General features: G+C 41.4%; 1 protein-coding gene across 2 annotated transcripts in view; it reads left to right on the forward strand.

Annotated features, from left to right (window-relative positions):
* The window catches only part of Inpp5f (inositol polyphosphate-5-phosphatase F), an 83,108-nt gene that overhangs the window by 55,007 nt on the left and 10,150 nt on the right, over window positions 1–17,951 (forward strand). For both annotated transcript variants that reach the window (XM_013347870.2, XM_005351350.2), the window contains 6 exons: window positions 2,037–2,161; window positions 3,291–3,368; window positions 4,585–4,705; window positions 5,920–6,048; window positions 8,408–8,525; window positions 14,627–14,825. In XM_013347870.2, coding sequence (XP_013203324.1) covers window positions 2,037–2,161; window positions 3,291–3,368; window positions 4,585–4,705; window positions 5,920–6,048; window positions 8,408–8,525; window positions 14,627–14,825 — 770 coding nt within the window. The remainder of the gene's footprint in view (window positions 1–2,036; window positions 2,162–3,290; window positions 3,369–4,584; window positions 4,706–5,919; window positions 6,049–8,407; window positions 8,526–14,626; window positions 14,826–17,951) is intronic.

The following is a 17,951-nucleotide window of genomic DNA, read 5'->3' on the forward strand; positions in this document are numbered from 1 at the left end:
TAAAAATTCAGTTTGAAAAAAAGTAATAAGTTGGGTGTGGTGACACACTTGTTTAATCCATCACTCCAGAGGCAGAGGCAGGTGGATCTCTCTGAGTATGAGGTCAACTTGGTCTACATAGCACGTTCCAGGACAGCCAGTACTACATAGTGAGACCCTTTCTCAAAAGAAAAGAAAAACGGGAAAGAAAAGGGAAGAACAACAAAATCAGCTGAACGAGAATGGAGAGCTGGCAAGATGTCCCAGAAGGCTGTCTAGAGCCCATGGACAGTGGAGGGAGAGAACAGTCCACAAAGCTGCCTTCTTATCTCCCCCCACCCAGCACCTCGACATGTGCATGCCCCCTAGTATTAAATAGTAATAGTAAATACAAGAAAACATCTTTCATGCTTATTTAGGGTACTTGTTTCTACACAATACATTTGTGAAAGCAAACTTGTTGAATTAAACAGCATATACATTTGAAGTTGGTATTTACCATTCAGTTGCTTTCAGAGATACCACACCAGGGCCAGTGAAAGTCTACAGAGTTGCCCTCTGACCCCTGCCTTGTGCACTACGATGTATGTACCCATCCACCCATCCAACATAAACAATAGTAAATTAAAAACGTTTTTAAGAGGTCATACAACTTATACTCCCAGAAACAGTGTTTCTATTTTCCTGTGTTCACCAATGCTTTCTGTGTTTAGTATTTAAATTTACTTGTATGTAGGTAAAAACTTTTATATCTTAACATGTGCATTTGGCTATTAACAGGACTATAGTATCAAGCTTACTGTTTTGTTTACTGAATTTACCCAGATTTTTTCTTATTCTATTTATGGTACTCTATAAATTGTTGATTTTGTGTGGTAGTTTCTCATGAGAGTTCCTTTGTTTTTGTTTTTTTTTTGACCCTTGCTTATAATGTCACTTGTACACAGATTTAAATTTTTCTGTTATCACATCTGTATTTTTCTTTGTCTTCTAAATTTTATATTATGCTTAGAAGGTCATGCTCCCACCTACAGCTGTGAAAAATTACTCTTTTTAAAATATAACTTGAAGAAAAACATGCAGGTCATTGATGCATCTAGAATTTATTTTGTGTTTCACTAAAAAGATGTAGGGTGCTACTGTAATTCTCTTTTCCTTGTGGACAGTTTTCCCAGTGCCCCTGGCATAGTCTTGTGTGCTTGTCCCCGGTGGTGTGCTTAGTATACCCATCACTGCTCCATGGACTCAGGTCTTTAGCCGCCAGCCTGTTCTCTTGAGTTGTTTGTGTGTTTTGTTCTACAGGCTTGTCTGCTATGTAGTATACATGGAATTGCTCCAAATGGGGAAAATTCCTCTGCGTTTATTGCTTTCCAAATTTTTCCCCCAAATATTTACTCTTTCAGATGAACTTTAGAATTAACTTGTCTTGCCTATGGAAAGATTCTGGTTGAATTTTGATTGGGATTGTTGAATATATAGATTAATCTAGGGAGACTTGACATCTTTGCAATATTGTACCTTGAGATTCAGCAACATGGTAGATATTTCCATCTGTTCAGGTTTTCTTTTACATATTTCAGTAGTTTTCCAATGTTTAGTTTGTAGATTTTTTTTAAAGTTATTCTGCCTATTTAAAATACCTACTGTTTGGGCTGAAGAGATGGAGGTCCAGAAGGATCCAAGTCAGTTCCCAGCACCCAAATAAGGCAGATCACAGCTGCCTGAAACTCCAACTCTAGGGAGATCTGATGCTTTGAGCCCCTGGAAGTGTAAACACACACATATACACATGATAAAAAAAAAACACTTTAAAAAATATTAAGAAACATGTTTTACTTTGTGTTTTTGTTGGTTAGTGCAAATATATAGATCTATCACCATTGATGTCAATAGTTCTTATAAAACTAAATTTATATAGCAAATAATTTTATGGGAAAATTGATGCTTGAGTGGATTGATTTCTAAGCACAACTAGAAGATATTTGCTAACTGTAATTCCACATTACGATTCTGAGGTCTAGCTGGCCTTAGCTTTTTCTCACCCTTTGTTCTCACAGGTTATTATTAACCTGGTCGACCAGGCTGGACGGGAGAAGATTATTGGTGATGCTTACCTGAAGCAGGTGCTGCTCTTCAACAACTCGCAGCTCACCTACGTCTCCTTTGACTTCCACGAGCACTGGTAAGGCGTCTTCCTGGGAGGCTGCTATTGCTAAAGGGACGTCCTTCTCTGCTCTTTCCTGGGAAGGACAATGTCCCATCCTCCCTGCTCAGAAGGGAAAGGTGTAATGTTCACTTGCTGCTACGTGTTTGTGATGAGGCCTTTGAGGAAACTGTTGCTGAAGTATTTACAATCTTTCTGTTCCGAATCGTATGGAGAACTCAAGTTCTGGTTTTGGCTTTGATCACAGCTGCTGGGAGACTATAGAGCATTCACAGCAGAGATGGTAGAATGTCGTTATCCTGCTGGCTGTCTTCACCAGGAGCAGTGCTCCTGTCCCTCTAGATAAACTCCTGTTGTTCTTGATTGATCAGCAGGAAGTGAGTTCTGTTACTGACACCCTCTGTTGACATGTATTCTGAGAGCAGGGGCCTTCGCTGCAGTCCCCTTCTGCCTGGGAGTTTACCTAGGTTGGAAAGAGTTGTAGGGAAAGAGGCGTCTGTGCGGACTGCTTCAACTCATCTGTGTTTGTACTTATGCCTTCAAGTGCAGGTTTGCTGTAGAATTCCCTAGTATACAGTAGTACTGAAATCATGCATATGTGGTGACAGTTCTTTTTAAGATTTTTGAGCCACTTTAAAGATCCTAAGAGGCTGGTAAGATGCCTCAGGATAAAGATGCCTGCTGCCAAGCCTGTTGACCTGAATTTGATCCCTAAAATGTATGTGGCAAAGAGAACCAACTCCTGAAAGTTGTCCTCTGACCTCCTCGTGTGCACACCATTGCATGTGTGCCCCACATCCCAAGCATGCACACACACAGAATAGGTAAATAAAATGTGATTTAAATATAAAATCTAATATCTTAAGGGTTTTTGTTTTTTGAGATAGAGTCTCACTGTATAGTCCAGGCTAGCCTCAAACTCACGGAGTTGTCTCTGCCTCTCGAATTCTGGGACTAAAGGTGTGTGCCACCATTCTCAGCTTTTGTTTGTTTTAATGCCCCTGGGGATTGGCACCTATGCATGCTAGGCAATTGCTCTACCACTAAGCTACACCCTCATCCCCTTTTAGCCTAAGTAAATTAAAAAATAAGTCTGTTATAATACTAAAGACTGGTTTTGTTTGTTTTTTTGGGAAATGTGTTTTAGCCGAGGAATGAAGTTTGAGAATGTTCAGATTCTGACGAATGCCATTTACGACATTATTCTTGACATGAAGTGGTGTTGGTATGTATCTGTACTTGTTGTTTTCCTGTACCTGTGGAGAGACACTGTGACCAAGGCAACTTATTAAAAAAATTAATTTGGGGTTCTTGCTTCCAGAGGGTTAGAGCCCATGACCATCATGGCAGGGAGTATGGCAGCAGGCAGAGGAGCAGGATGACATGATACTAGGATAGTAGCTGAGAGCTTACATCAGAGCCACAGACACAAGGAAGAGGGCAGCTTTGAAACCTTAAAGCCCACCTACTGACATACCTCTTTCAATAAGGCCACCTCCTCAGCCTTCCCAAATAGTTCCACTTCCTGGGAACCAGACACTCAGATATATGAGCCTGTGGGTCCATTCTTGTTCAGACCAGCACAGTATTTCATAAAAAGTTGTTTTGAGCTTGCTCTGTGAAGTCGTGTGTTCATCTAGCACAACTGAAACATCAGCACAGCATGATTATGCTGACAGTTCAGTCTCCTTCCTTTTCTGAGTGCCACCAGTAGACTAGGAAGTGCTCTCCGTGAATGGGGAACACGTCAGATGGTTGGGAAATGACGTGGAGTGTCGCCACTGCATTTAAAGGTCTTAAGCTTGTCCCTCTCGTTCTCAGTGGCTTCCATTTTGTCTTCCTCTTTGGCCATTTCTCGTATGGGAAGGAAAGCTTAAAGGCATTCAGTTTTTAGGCATTTTGAGATTAAAGAGAAGGAAAAGATGCCCAGACTCAGGAGGTAGGTGTAAGGAGGGGGAACAAGGTCTTAAAGGCCAGGAGAGAAGAGCTGAGTAGACATTAAGACTACACGCACGGGTGACCTGAGAACTTAGAGGGCAGAGACTTACTGCATGACTCCATGGCAGGTGGAGAAGCCGCTTAGTGTGCTTTAGATAGTTCCACTTGGACTTAGAAAGGGAGGAACAAGACGGGCTTTAAAAGCCTCCTGGTTTATAACTACCTACAAATGTGGTCACTGCAGCTCTGCCATCTTTAGAGGGAGGGGAGTCGCTTGTTCTCTTGGTTCCTCCTGTCTTGCTTTTGAGTTTTCAGATGGGTGTAGCAATACCTTACTGCCAGGGTGTTCTGCACCTCAGCAGTGGAGTCTGCAGAGCACGCCTGCAGTATATGGCTCTGCTTGCGCCGTTGCCAGCTAGTGCTGCTGCTGTTGCATGTTTTTAAGAGCTGTGTTTCTTGAAAACCTTTTGGAGTTGTAAATTAATCTCATGCTTCTTTTAAAGGGTCGATCAAGCTGGGGTAATATGTAAGCAAGAAGGAATTTTCCGAGTCAATTGCATGGATTGCCTAGATCGCACCAACGTGGTCCAAGCTGCCATTGCGCGAGTGGTCATGGAGCATCAGGTAATCCGGAGTCCCTTTGATTCCAAGTGTTCACCTTAAAATAGTTTGCGCTTCGTGCATGAGTAAATAGTGCAACATCGTTTGGAAGTTCAAATGTTTTGTGGAACATTTTTTAGCATGCGACTATTTGTCTTGCATAAAAACCTGGAAAATATAACTTAGTAGAAGTAGATGTAGTGGCATTTTCTTAAATACTCAACTTGCAAATGTTTTAAATCTGTTTGGGGTATTATGTAGTTGTTTGGGGGTTTTTTCTCCATTTTTCGCTGAGCTTAAAACCCACTTTTTTTATTTTGGGCTGTGATTTTGTGTTTGGCCAGCACTGGCAGGATGGTAGGGTGGGGCTGGTGGAGGATGGGAACAGGCAAAATATAATAGTAGCAGTAGCCTATACATTAAAAAAATTACAACAATGTAAACATTTAGTTATATTTATTCAGTTATAGTAATTGGTAGTAATACTTCATTTAATAATAATTGTTTTTGAAACAGGGTCTCAGTATATACCTCCGGCTATCCTGGAATCTACAGAGATCCTCCTGCCTCTGCCTTCTGAGTGCTGGGATTAAAGGTGTGCACCACCATATCTGCCAGGGGTTTAGTTTTTAAGAAATGAGCTGTCCTCCAGCACTCATGAGCCTGAGTCCAGAGAATTCAGAACTCTAGGCAAGCCTGGGCTACATAGCAAGACTGTCTTAAAAATATAGTCTGGGGCTGGAGAGATGGCTCAGAGGTTAAGAGCATTGCCTGCTCTTCCAGAGGTCCTGAGTTCAATTCCCAGCAACCACATGGTGGCTCACAACCATCTGTAATGGGGTCTGGTGCCCTTTCTGGCCTGTAGGCATATACACAGACAGAACATTTTATACATAATAAATAAATATTAAAAAAATAAAAAATAAAGTCTGAGGGAACCAGTGAGGTGCTTGGTGGGTAAAGTACTTGCCACCAAGCCTGAAAACGTGAGTTTGCTCTCTGGGGCACACATGGTGGAAGGGAGTACTGGCTCCGAAAAGTTGTCCTCTGACTGCCCAGTGTTCTTATAACATGAACACCCCCCACCACACACACCTATAGTTAAGGAAATAAAGTCTGAAAACACTTCTTTTATAGAGGAACCTAAACTATATGGCAGCTCGTCTTCTTTCTCTGTAGAATACATTTCCTGCTCTAGTTTCTCATCCATCATCTACCCACCATTGTGTTTATTTTAGCTTAAAAAACTCGGTGTGATGCCCCCAGAGCAGCCACTCCCTGCGAAATGCAATCGGATCTACCAGATAATGTGGGCTAACAATGGTGACTCTATCAGCAGACAGTATGCCGGGACAGCTGCTCTGAAGGTAACTGTGTAGTGGACATTGGGGATCGTTTTATCTGAGGTTCTAAATCAATCTTGCTTTTGATTAAAAGGTATCTGGGCTCAGATGATGGGTCTGTGCACTTGATTTCTTTCTGGAATGACCGACTATTGCAGGAGCCCACCGTTAGATCAGGGCGTAGTGGCCTGTGTGGACATGATGGGAGTGTACTGTCCCTGGAGAAGATTGTCCTTTCTGAGGCTCCACGTTGCTACATCTTCCAGTTTTTCAAAGGAATCTAGAAATATAAAATTTTTATTTTATTTTGAGACAGGGCCTTGCTATGTAGCCCTGACTGTCCTCGAATTCACTACATGGTCCTAGCCATCCTCAAACAGAGATCCTCGTGTTTCTGCCTCCCTGTGTACCACCATGCCTGGCCATGCATTCATGTTAAAGCTGCATACAAATAAGACATGCCTACTTGGACCTGACCTATCCTGGGATACTTTTGTCTGCTTTCAGTGTGAATCTTAATCTTGCCTCTTATAAAGTATGACCTTGGACAAGACACCTGTTCGGTTCTGCTAGTTGTCCAGTGGAGATAATAGGCCCACTGAGACAGACTCTTATAGGGTATGCAGGCTTGGATTGTTCCCTGACACAGTTTGTGCTGAAGGCATGCTGTCTTGGTTTTTGTTTAATGGGTTGAGTGTTTTGAAGAGCCTACAGAACTGTTCTTCATAGAACCTTCAATGTAAATACAGTTGCTGGCAACCGAATTCTCAACATGTGGATACTCTTCATGGGCAATAGGAAGTGGCTGAGTGTTTAAATTAGGTTTATGTTGATTTTCCTCAAAGCTACTATTTCATCTAGGACCATATCTCTTCTAACAAAATGTAGCTTGTTTGGTGGAGCACTGGCCTAGAATGTGTGAGGCCCGGAGCTGATTCCTAGCAAAACCCAAGCAAACAAAGTAACTCGGACCAAGGACTCGATAGACATCTGCTTCTGTGGGTTCTGGTTAAGTAATAAATATAAAAACTTGTCCTATTTTTATGACAGTGCCTCTATGTAGGCCATATGGTACTGTACACCCTCAGGTGGAATTACAAAAGTGAGCCATCTCATCTGGCTCCATGTATGTATGTGTGACTTTATGTGCATCATAAACATTTAGGCACCTGAGGAAGCCATAGAATGTCAGATCCCTAGTCCTGGAGTTACAAGCAGTTGTGAGCCACCTGAGTTAGGTGTTAGGAACTAAACCCAGGCCCCCCACAAGAGCAGCAAATCCTAACTACTAAGCCAGCCCCCAGAAAACATTTTTAATAATTAAGGAAAATGAGCTTTAGAATTCCTTATCCAGGCGCTACCTCCTTTTCTTCCTTTGAGTTAGAATGCTGTGGATTCTACATGCATGCCTTGCTATCTGTATGTGATATTGTTCTAAGACTTCTGGAAAGTGGGCAGCTTGTTGGCAGGATGTTCTTCCTAAACTGTCAGTTTTAGGATATGGCCTGTGTCCTAAACTTGCTGTGAAGAGACACCATGGCCAAGGCAATTCTTATAAAAGGAAGTATTTACTGGGGCCTGGCTTAAAGTTTCAGAGGATTGTTCTGTTACCGTCCTGGCAGGAAGCATGGCAGCAGGCAAGGCAGGCATGGTGCTGGAGACGTAGCTGAGAGCTATGTCCTGATCCACAGGCAGAGAGAGACTGGGGCATGGGCTTTTGAAACTCAAAACCCACTCTGAGCGACACACTTTCTCCAACAAGGTTGGAGAAGAGCACCTGTTTCTGAGACTGTCTTGTATAAAAACAGTGGGTTGGAGCAGGGAAAGCAGCGGACCTTCTTTATCTGTGAATAGCTCTAAGTCACCACCCCTCTATTCATGGGTATGGTGGTGCGAGCCCGTGATTCTAGCTTTTGGGATGTGGAGACAGGAGGATCAAGAGTACAAGGTCACTCTTGGCTACAGAGTAAGGCCAGTCTGGGCTACTGGGGCTGTCTCAAATCTCTTCCTCCCCCCTTAAAATTTTAGTTTTGATTTTATACCAGTATGAGCCTTGAAAAATATGTTTTTATCTTTTTAGTATTTGTCAAATAATTGTTTTCTATTTAGAAATTTCTTTCTACAAGTTTCCAGGAATGGCTTTGCCCTAAAGGGGCCATCTAACTGAACACTTGATTCCATGAATAAATATTGCATATAGATATTTGGTCTGCGTAGATCAGAGTCAATTGCTACTACATATTTTAAATTAACTACAATTTAATTTAAGACTTTTATAACTTGGAAGCCTATAGAGTTCTTGTCTTGAACTGAAAGTCTCAAAGAAATTTTGAGAACATTCTCAAATCTGAATAAATTTCCACAGTTGCCTTTTCTTTGATAGGGTGACTTTACAAGAACAGGAGAAAGGAAGTTGGCTGGAGTTATGAAAGATGGAGTTAACTCTGCAAATAGGTACTACCTCAGTCGGTTCAAGGATGCTTACAGGCAAGCTGTCATAGGTAAGAACAGAAAGGTCCTCTTTCTGTAAGACTGTAGTTCCTTCTGGGAGTTCTATTTGGCAGAATTCAGCTTCTTGCCTTTATTGTGTTTTGAAATGTACTTGTGTTTCTACACTGAGCACCTTACCTAACATATCAAGTTCAAATTTTCCCAGGCTTAGCACTTGACAAATGCTTTCAGCTGGAGCAACAAAGGAAACATAATTCCATTTGTTAGTCAGTTTGTTATTCATGTAATAGAAGAACAGGATTGAAGCTCCCAGTGTATGGGTGCAGTACCCAAACCTCAGCATGCAGAATCTTCATGATGCATTGGTTTTCCTATTGCTCAAGCCATGTAAACAGATGGTTTTCTTCTTTTCCTGAGAGTCATTTATCATCCAAATACACCACTATTTTCCATAACCATGATTTAACAGGGTATTAAGGTACCACATTTACGGGTTATCCGAACCAACTGATGACTTTGTAGAAGAGGAAATAGGAATGTAGATTTTACCCATAATATTCCTGCATTAATATGTTAATTTACTATTCAAGAAAATGTTATTTTATGGGACTAAAGTGAAAGTAGAGTGTTTTGGGTCAGAAACAAATATGACATGAATGATCTATGGCCCCTAAGAATATTTTTTAACTTCTGTTTCTTTCATCTGATTATTTTAACACACATAAAATAACCCTAGCCTGTAAGTGGAGACTGCTCTTTCATTTCAGCTGCCCAGACCCGAGAATAATCACATAGAAACTATGTTAATTACAACACTGCTTGACCAATAGCTTAGGTGTATTCCTAGCTAGCTCTTAAATCTTAAATTAACCCATTTCTTTTAATTTGTGTATCACTACAAGGCTGTGGTCTTCCAGTAAGGTTTTGGCATCCTTATCCTTTGGCAACAACATGGAGTCTTTTTGACTCCTCCTACTATCTCTCTGTGTCTCTGTTTGGATTTCCTGCTTGGCTTTATTCTGCCCTGCCATAAGCCAAAAAAAAAAAAAAGCTTCTTTATTAACTAATGGTAATAAAATATAGTCACAGCATATAGAGGGGAATCCCACATCATCTCTCCTTTTCTGTCTAAATAAAAAGGAAGGTTTTAACTTTAACATAGTAAAATTGCATATACAAAACAGTTATTAAGCAAGAATTATGGTTAAACTATTTAGTCCATTTACATTTGGCAAATTAAGGATCATAACTAAGGAAAACTATAATTATAACTATCTAGTCTTCAACTCCATCAAAGGCCCCCAGAGGATATAATATTACCAAGTAAACAGAAGGTGCATTGTAAGGAACTTCCAAAACTATAGAATTGACAGAGACATCTTACTGCCTGGACAGTCACCCAAAGTTCTTTTGTAACATTGGGGCATCCATCTGCAGCCTACGGCCCATAGTATCTGGCAGACTTTTCAGTGAAGCAGAAAATATGAAGATCTGTTCTGCCTTGTACTGGCAAAGTTCATCAGTTGCTTACTTCTTTGTCCTGCAGAATGTCTAGCAGTTTCTTCTATAAAACAGGAACCCTGAAGGACCATCCTGTCTTTTGGAAAGTTCAGCAGTCACTTTTCTGTGGGTCCTGCTTGACCAGTTCATACAACAAACTGTCAAGCAGTCCAGGCAAGAACAGTTTCTTGCCCAAATACCTAGCCTTGTCACAGTGAAGGCAAATTCCATAAAGAATTTCTTCAAGGGCTGGAGAGATGGCTCAGAGGTTGAGCACTGATTATTCTTCCAGAGGTCCTGAGTTAAATTCCCAATAACCACATGGTGGCTCACAACCATCTGTAATGAAATTTGGTGCTCTCTTCTGGCCTGCAGGCATGCCTGCAGGCAGAATACTGTAAACAAAATAAACAAATCTAAAAAAAAAAAAAAGAATTTTTTCTATGCCCATCCACCTCTCTGAAGTAATTGGTGCTGCCAGAAGCAGACATGTCTCACTGTTGAGAAAAGTCTAAGTTTTAAAACCTCTTAAATGTCATATTCTGTATGTCTTTGAAGTGTTGAAGATTATCTAACTGAAATATGTCTCTGTATATCTAGAAAACCTAGCTAACATTACTAAAAGTTTGATTATTATAGATGACTATCTATTAATCTATATTTTTAAATTATACATTACATTTTAAATGAGCTGCATAATGTCTTAAACAAGAGCAGAAATACATATTCACAGTGTAACAAAATCTACCTTAAATTTGTATCAATAGACCAAGATCCATACCAATGCAAAGTATTCCTATTTATATCATATCTCTCCTTTTCTTAAAAAAAGTAGATTGACTGTGACCATTAATGATTTATACCCAACTCCCTTTGAATGAAAATAAACATTTATAAACAGTCATTTTGGAAATTTAGGCATAGTTTTCTTCAAGCTACTTCCCGCTGTTTGTTGGACAAAGTATTTTTGGGGTTCATGGAGAACCTTCAGGGGATCTTGTTCCATCAAAGCACATTAACCTGGACGGAATCCACAAGTTAGCATCTTCTATGGAAACAAAAGCAGAACCTCTTTTCCAAAGCAACATATCCTTAGAGTCAAATTTTGAAGTCAAGATACCTTAAAAATATATGTGTGTGTGTATGTGTGTGTGTGTGTGTGTGTGTGTGTGTGTGTGTGTGTGTTGGCTTAGCAGCCCATGCAATGAAATGTCTCTCTGTAGTTAACTCATTCACTGTCAAAAAATTCAAAGAAAACACAATAATATACATAATCCAGACTCTGTGTATTTTCCATCTTTACGTGGCATTTTTTTACTCTATTGCTTTTTAATATTTTTTGTCATCTTTACTCCTTTAGTCTATGACTGTCTGTACTCTTATATTACTTTTACTGTTTCTTTAAAGACTTTATTTTATTTTTAAAGGTGATTTACTTCTTTTTATAACTGTCTATACTTTTCTTCTCTCTCCCAAGCCTGCATACATTTTTTTAAACACACTGTGTCTCGTTTAGAAGCCTTTTGTATCAGAATCTGTCCTAGTGTGTATCTGAAATCATTTTCTGACAAGGGGCACTTTTAAAATGGATGGATCTAGAAAACATCATTTTGGGTGAGGTAACCCAGACCCAGAAAGACAATTATCATATGTACTCACTCATAAGTGGTTTTTAAACATAAAGCAAAGAAAACCAGCCTACAAATCATAATTCCAGAGAACTCAGACAGCAATGAGGACTCTAAGACATACATGGATCTTAGCTACATGGGAAGTAGAAAAAGACAAGATCTCCTGAGTAAATTAGGAGCATGGGGACCATAGGAGAGGATTGAAGGGGAGGGGAGAGGCAGGGAGGGGAGCAGAGAAAAATGTAGAGCTTAATAAAAATCAATTAAAAAAAAAAAAGGTAAGCAGTGTGGTCACAGTGGCCTTGGATGCTGGCTCCACCTCTCTTGGTCTTTTAACATGGCAGAGGTACATTTGCCACCAGCTCTAGGTAGGACCGCCAGGGGGGAGCTATGCTCACTACCTCTCTGGGAAGCAGTTGGTTCATGCTGCCACCAAGAAGCTTGTGAGCATGCTCTGAAAGAGCCAGAGCCATTCGTGCCACCAGCACAAACCAGGAAGCTGGTTTTTTTGGTTTTTTTGTTTTTTTAAAGGAACTGCAGTCTTTACTGCTAATGCCGAGTCAGGAAGCCTTCTCTTAAATGAGACATGCCTCTGCTCACTGCCAGCAAACAGAGCCTATCCAAGAAAATGCTGCTACCAAGAAGCCATACTTAACTCTGTTCTTTTGTGTCTAGAATTCCTTCCCAAGCTCTCTCAGGTTTTATGTGGATACATTTGGCCCTCATTGGTGCCATTTTGTAAAAGGAGACTGCTCTTTTGTTCCCGCTGCCCAGACCTGAATAATCACACAGAAACAATGTTAATTACAACACTGCTTGGCCAATAGTTTAGGCGTATTCTTAGTTAGTGTTTAAATCTTAAATTAACCCACTTCTATGAATCTGTGTATTGCCATTATGCTGTGGCTTACTGGTAAGGTTCCAGTATCCGCCTCCTTCAGCAGCTACATGGCATCTCTTTGACTCCACTTACTGTCTCTCTGTATCTCTGTTTGGGTTTCCTGCCTGGCTATATTCTGCCCTTCCATAGGTCAAAGCAGATTCTTTATTAATCAATGGCAATAAAACGTACTCACAGCACACAGAAGGGAATCCCATATCACTAACCAAACACCAGGTAGGAATTGGAAAAATCTAATATAAAGAAGCTGGATTCAGAACTGGGTTTTAACTCAGTTTTAGAGAACTTACCTAGCAAATAGGAGGCCCTAGGTTTAATCTTCACTAACAAAACAAAAAACGTTGGATTTATTTGCCGGAAATGAGAAGTACATGGTATGATTAGATACTTGGATCTCTTAAGACAAGATCTCACCCTGCAGTGCTGGCTGGCCAGGAACTCATTATCTCCACCCGGCTGGTCTCAAGCTGAGAGATCCACCTCCCTGTCTTTGAGTGCTGGGATTGAAGTCATGCACCACATCTAGCTGAAATTTGGATTTAAGTAGTTTATTGAAAGGGGGAAAAGATGTCTTCCTTCGTCGGTTAATGTGCCTATTTATTATGTAACTCTAACCTGGGCTCTGAGTTCAGCTGTCTGTCTTGGTCTCCTCACAGTTGAAAGAGAGACCAGTAGTAGTAGAAGCTTGTTAGTCCTTTGGTGAGGCCAGTGGCTGACAGGTCTTTTTTCCCATAAGCTGCCTGAGATCTCAATGTCCAAGATGTCTTCATAGGGCATAGACTCATAATGGTGTATTAAAACCTTAGCTGTATGCCCCATTGGGAGGAAGTCTTTTTTTTTTTTTTTTTTTTTTTTTTTTTTTTTTTTTAAGTTTTTTGAGACAGGGTTTCTCTGTAGCTTTCGAGCCTGTCCTGGAACTAGCTCTGTAGACCAGGCTGGCCTCAAACTCACAGAAATCCACCTGCCTCTGCCTCACTATTAAAGGCATGTACCACCACCGCCGGAGATTTTTGTTTGTTTTAAAGTTGGATTGGCTTTGTATTGCCGAGTGGTTAGGAGTTCTTTATGTATTAAGTATGCAAATCCCCCCACAAGATGAATGAGTTGTGAATATTCTCGTGTATTTGTGGACTTTTTCACTTCTGTAATGATGCATTTTGAAATGCAATTTGTTTTTAATTTGCAAAAGTCAAATTTTATTGAAAAATCACATACACAAAATAACTTTTGATTTGTTTTAGATCTCTCACACTGAGCCTTATCCCTGCAAATCAGTTTCCCCTGAGTCCACACTAACTAGCAGGCAGAGAGCTAGTCCCTTATTAACAGGTGGGCAGCAGCTTCCGCTCAGAATTGGGTTTTGCCCATTACTTCCACTGCCAAGTTGGCTTCTCACAAGACCTGAAAGGCCAGTTCCTTCATCATCAGGCACAGACTAGACTCTTGGCCTCTCCTGCACCTCCTGAGCAATACCCTCCTCCATAGGATATGTAAGAGGGGTATGCTGCTGTGTCTTCCCTGGTCTCACATGCTCTATACACAGTATCTGTTCTAACTTTTTGTGCCCCGTGGGATTATGCTTCCTGTCACCCGGAGTACCATCTTCCTGTTAGGTACTAACCGTGACCAATCAGACTCCTCACCCAAGTGCACAGGGTAAGTACCATTCACATCTGAAAGGTCCATCCTCCTGTGCAGTAGAGACTCTCCCAGGGCCAGGGAGAAATGGAGAAGGCAGAGCCTGTGAGAGAAGTGCACAGCACTGCACACAGTACACAGTAGGAAGTGGCTGATGAGAAGGTTTCCAGAGTTTGCCAGCACCAGTGCTAGGGGTCACCAGGCCCCAGGGAGGACGTGAATGAAGCCAGGGAAAGCTCAGTTTTCTCACCCCTGAAATAGTTCCAGAAACACAAAACTTTTTGATGACATCCAATTTGTTTGTTGTTGTTTATACTTTTAGTATCCAGTCTAAAAAATTGAACCTACTTTAAGGTGGGAAAGATTTACACTTATGCTTTCTTTTATGATACCTGTTGTTTGGGGTTGTGGATTCTCTTTGTTTTCTAAAAGATACATTAGTGAAGCTAAGATGATGATAGTATTAACCCTTCTACCCTAGATTTGATGCAAGGCATCCCAGTGACAGAAGATCTTTATTCCATATTTACCAAGGAGAAAGAGCATGAAGCTTTGCATAAAGAAAACCAGAGAAGCCACCAGGAGCTCATCAGCCAGCTCTTACAGAGTTACATGAAGTTGCTGCTGCCGGGTGATGAGAAGTTCCATGGGGGCTGGGCCCTAATTGACTGTGACCCTAGGTAAGCTGGAGTCCCTATTAGGATCTAAGGACTTAACTTCTTAACCTTCTGGGGTTGATAAGTTGTCACAGTTAAGGCTGGCAGTTGTCCATAACGTGTGGACCTGATCATATCAAGCATGGCAGTTTCAGTGCAAGGCGCAGTCACATTTGGTACAGAAATAAAGGGTGCTGGGGAAAAAAATCACTCATAAAAAATGCTTAAATATGATCCTTTTTTTTCCCAAGACACGGTTTCTCTGTATAACAGTCCTATCTGTCCTGGAACTCGCTTTGTAGACTAGGCTAGCCTCGAACTCACAGTGATTTGCCTGCCTCTGCCTCCCAAGTGCTGGGATTAAAGGCGTGCGCCATCACCGCCCACCCTTAGATATGATACTTGATTTTAAAAAATTCAAGCCTGAAATGGTGGTTCATACTTGTAATTCCAGCCCTTGGCAGGCTGAAGCAGAGAGATTGCTTGGGTTTAAGGTCAGCTTGGGCGATATTTAGAGTTCCAGTGTCAGGTGATAGTAGCACACGCCTTTGATCCCAGGACCTAGAAGGCAGAGGCAGATGGATCTGTTCTACAGAGTGAATTCCAGGCAGCCTGGGCTATAAAGTGGTCTTGTCTCGAAAAGTGAAATAAAACAGAACAGCATACAAATGGATCAGCTGCATCATTATTTTAAATAACACTCAAAACTGGGTGTTTCTGTTTAAAAAAAATGTCAAATAGGAATTGGCCTATTTTATGAAAGTCTGAGACCACTTTATACCAATAAAAATAACAAGCATCATTGTACCTCTTAACAAGTATACATTTGTGTGCCTCGATAGAAGTTGGACTCTCAAGATAAAGTGTACAAGAGGACTCACAAGGTTAGATGCACACCAACCAGCTACATTCATTAAATACTCTCTATACCTGTCACTGGACCCGTGTGCTCACAGACATACATGCAGGCAACACACACACACACAAAACTAAATCTTAAAAATAATTTGTTAGTAACTGTGATACTCAACACCTGTAACAAGATTAGAGCAAGCATGCTTTGTGAAGACTCATTAAAACCTCTTGCAAAGATCTATGGGAATACTGGTACTGGCGTTGTGAAAATAGTGGTGGAACAAGGTAGAGTCTAGTTCTAGGTGTTTAGGTGGCCGCCCAAGCTGGGCCCGTAGTTCAGTTGGTAGAGTCTTCCCTCACATACATGAAGCTCTGGGTTCAATCACTCACATCTCATGCCTACGATCTCAGCGCTTGGAAGACGGAAGCAGGACGATTGAAGCTCAAGGTTGTCCTCAGCTTCGAAGTGGTGAGAGCCTCAGATTCGCATTTTCAGCTAGCAAACACTTACTTGAGGAACACAGTAGCTTCTGTTCCCGTTTATTACTAGCAGGGTGTAATGATCCTCTTCTCCCACCCTTTCCCAGTGCTTAGTAGTTATATGGGCTACTTCTTATTTTTCCTTTTTTTTGATACAGGGTTTCCCTGTGTAGCCCTGACTGTCCTGAAAATCTCTATGTAGACCAGGCTGGCCTTGAACTCACAGAGATCCTCATGCCTCTGCCTCCCAAGTGCTGGGACTAAAGGCCTTCGCTTCCATGCTTTGTAAGCAGAGACTGCTCGTTCATTTCCTGGCCGTCCAGAACTGAATAGTCATACAGAAACTGTATTAATTACAACTGGCCAATAACTCAGGCATATTTCTCGTTAGCTCTTACATCTTCAATTAATCCATTTCTATTAATCTGTGTATTGCCACGAGGCTATGACTTACTAGTAAGGGTCTGGGTCCTTCTCCTTTGGCAGCTACATGGCATCTCCCTGACCCCACCTATTCTCTCTATACATCTCTGTTTGGATTTCCTGCCTGGCTTTATTCTGCTAAGCCATTGACCAAAGCAGCTTCTTTATTAGCCAATGGTAATAATAAAGCATATTCACAGCATACAGAGGGGAATCCCACATCAATGCTTGGCTTACTCCCTCCTTTGCAATAGCAGTAAAATTTGACTTTCTGATTAGTAGGGGCCAGTGACTGTCTTCTGCACATCTGTAACTAGAGTTCCTGCTTTAAAAAGATCTATTAATAATAACATGCTAGATATTGAGGGTCTGAACAGTCTTTTTCTCTGTACTTTGGATGTGTAGATGGAGTAATTCCCTCAAAGCAGATCCCACTTTCTCTTCATTGGAAGCTAAAACACACAGACCATTCGTGTTGCCAGGTTTTCACCAAGTGCTTCTCTCTCCTACAAACCTCATTTACATTGGGTTCCAAGATGCAAGCTTTAAGTCCATCCAGTTCTGTCTTTATTGCTGCCTGGTCTGTAGGTGCTAACTTAGCCCGTGGCTGTGTATCTGACTATCAGGGAGATAGTCCACATACAAATTAAGCCCCAGAATCCTTCGTGTGCTTTGCTGTGCCCCTGGGTCTCAGGCTGAGCTTTCTGCTGAGTTGTCCAGGCCATTGTTTTTGTTTCTTGAGAACAAGCCTTAGCCTGTGGTGGCTTCTTAAAGATCCAATGCCAGGATTTTATTGATTTACAATGATTTTCATAAAACCAGTTGTCAGGTATGATTATGTACATTTTGTTTTGTTTTGGTTTTGGTTTTTGAGACAGGATTTTTCTGTCTAACAGCCCTGGCCATCCTGGAACTCTTTCTGCAGACCAGGCTGGCCTCAAACTCACAGACATCCACATGCCTCTGTCTCCCCATTGCTGGGATTAAAGTGTGTGCCCCTACTGCCCAGCTTGTTTTCTGTAAGGGCTTCTCTGCAGGCTCTGGTTTTCAGTGTGGGTGTGGGCTTAGGAACGAGTCCCAGCATGGTTTCCCCTTTCTCTTCATGGGAAACATGCTATGGGCATCTAAGTTTTCTATAGAATCACTGTATGTTTGCTAACTGAATGCACATAAAGTTCCAAAACTGTTGGTTGCCTGGTGGAAGACAAGGTAGCTTTAATCCCCACACTGAGAGGTAGAGGCAGGCAGCTCTCAGTGATTTTGAGACCAGCCTGGTTTACCTAGCAAGTTTGTTACCCAGTGTGACATCACCAAAAATATATTTATTTGTGTGTGTGTGTGTGTGTGTGTGTGTGTGTGAGAGAGAGAGAGAGAGAGAGAGAGAGAGAGAGA

This window comes from Microtus ochrogaster, chromosome 8 (genome assembly GCF_000317375.1).
Source record: "Microtus ochrogaster isolate Prairie Vole_2 chromosome 8, MicOch1.0, whole genome shotgun sequence".
In the NCBI taxonomy this organism is placed as follows: domain Eukaryota; kingdom Metazoa; phylum Chordata; class Mammalia; order Rodentia; family Cricetidae; genus Microtus; species Microtus ochrogaster.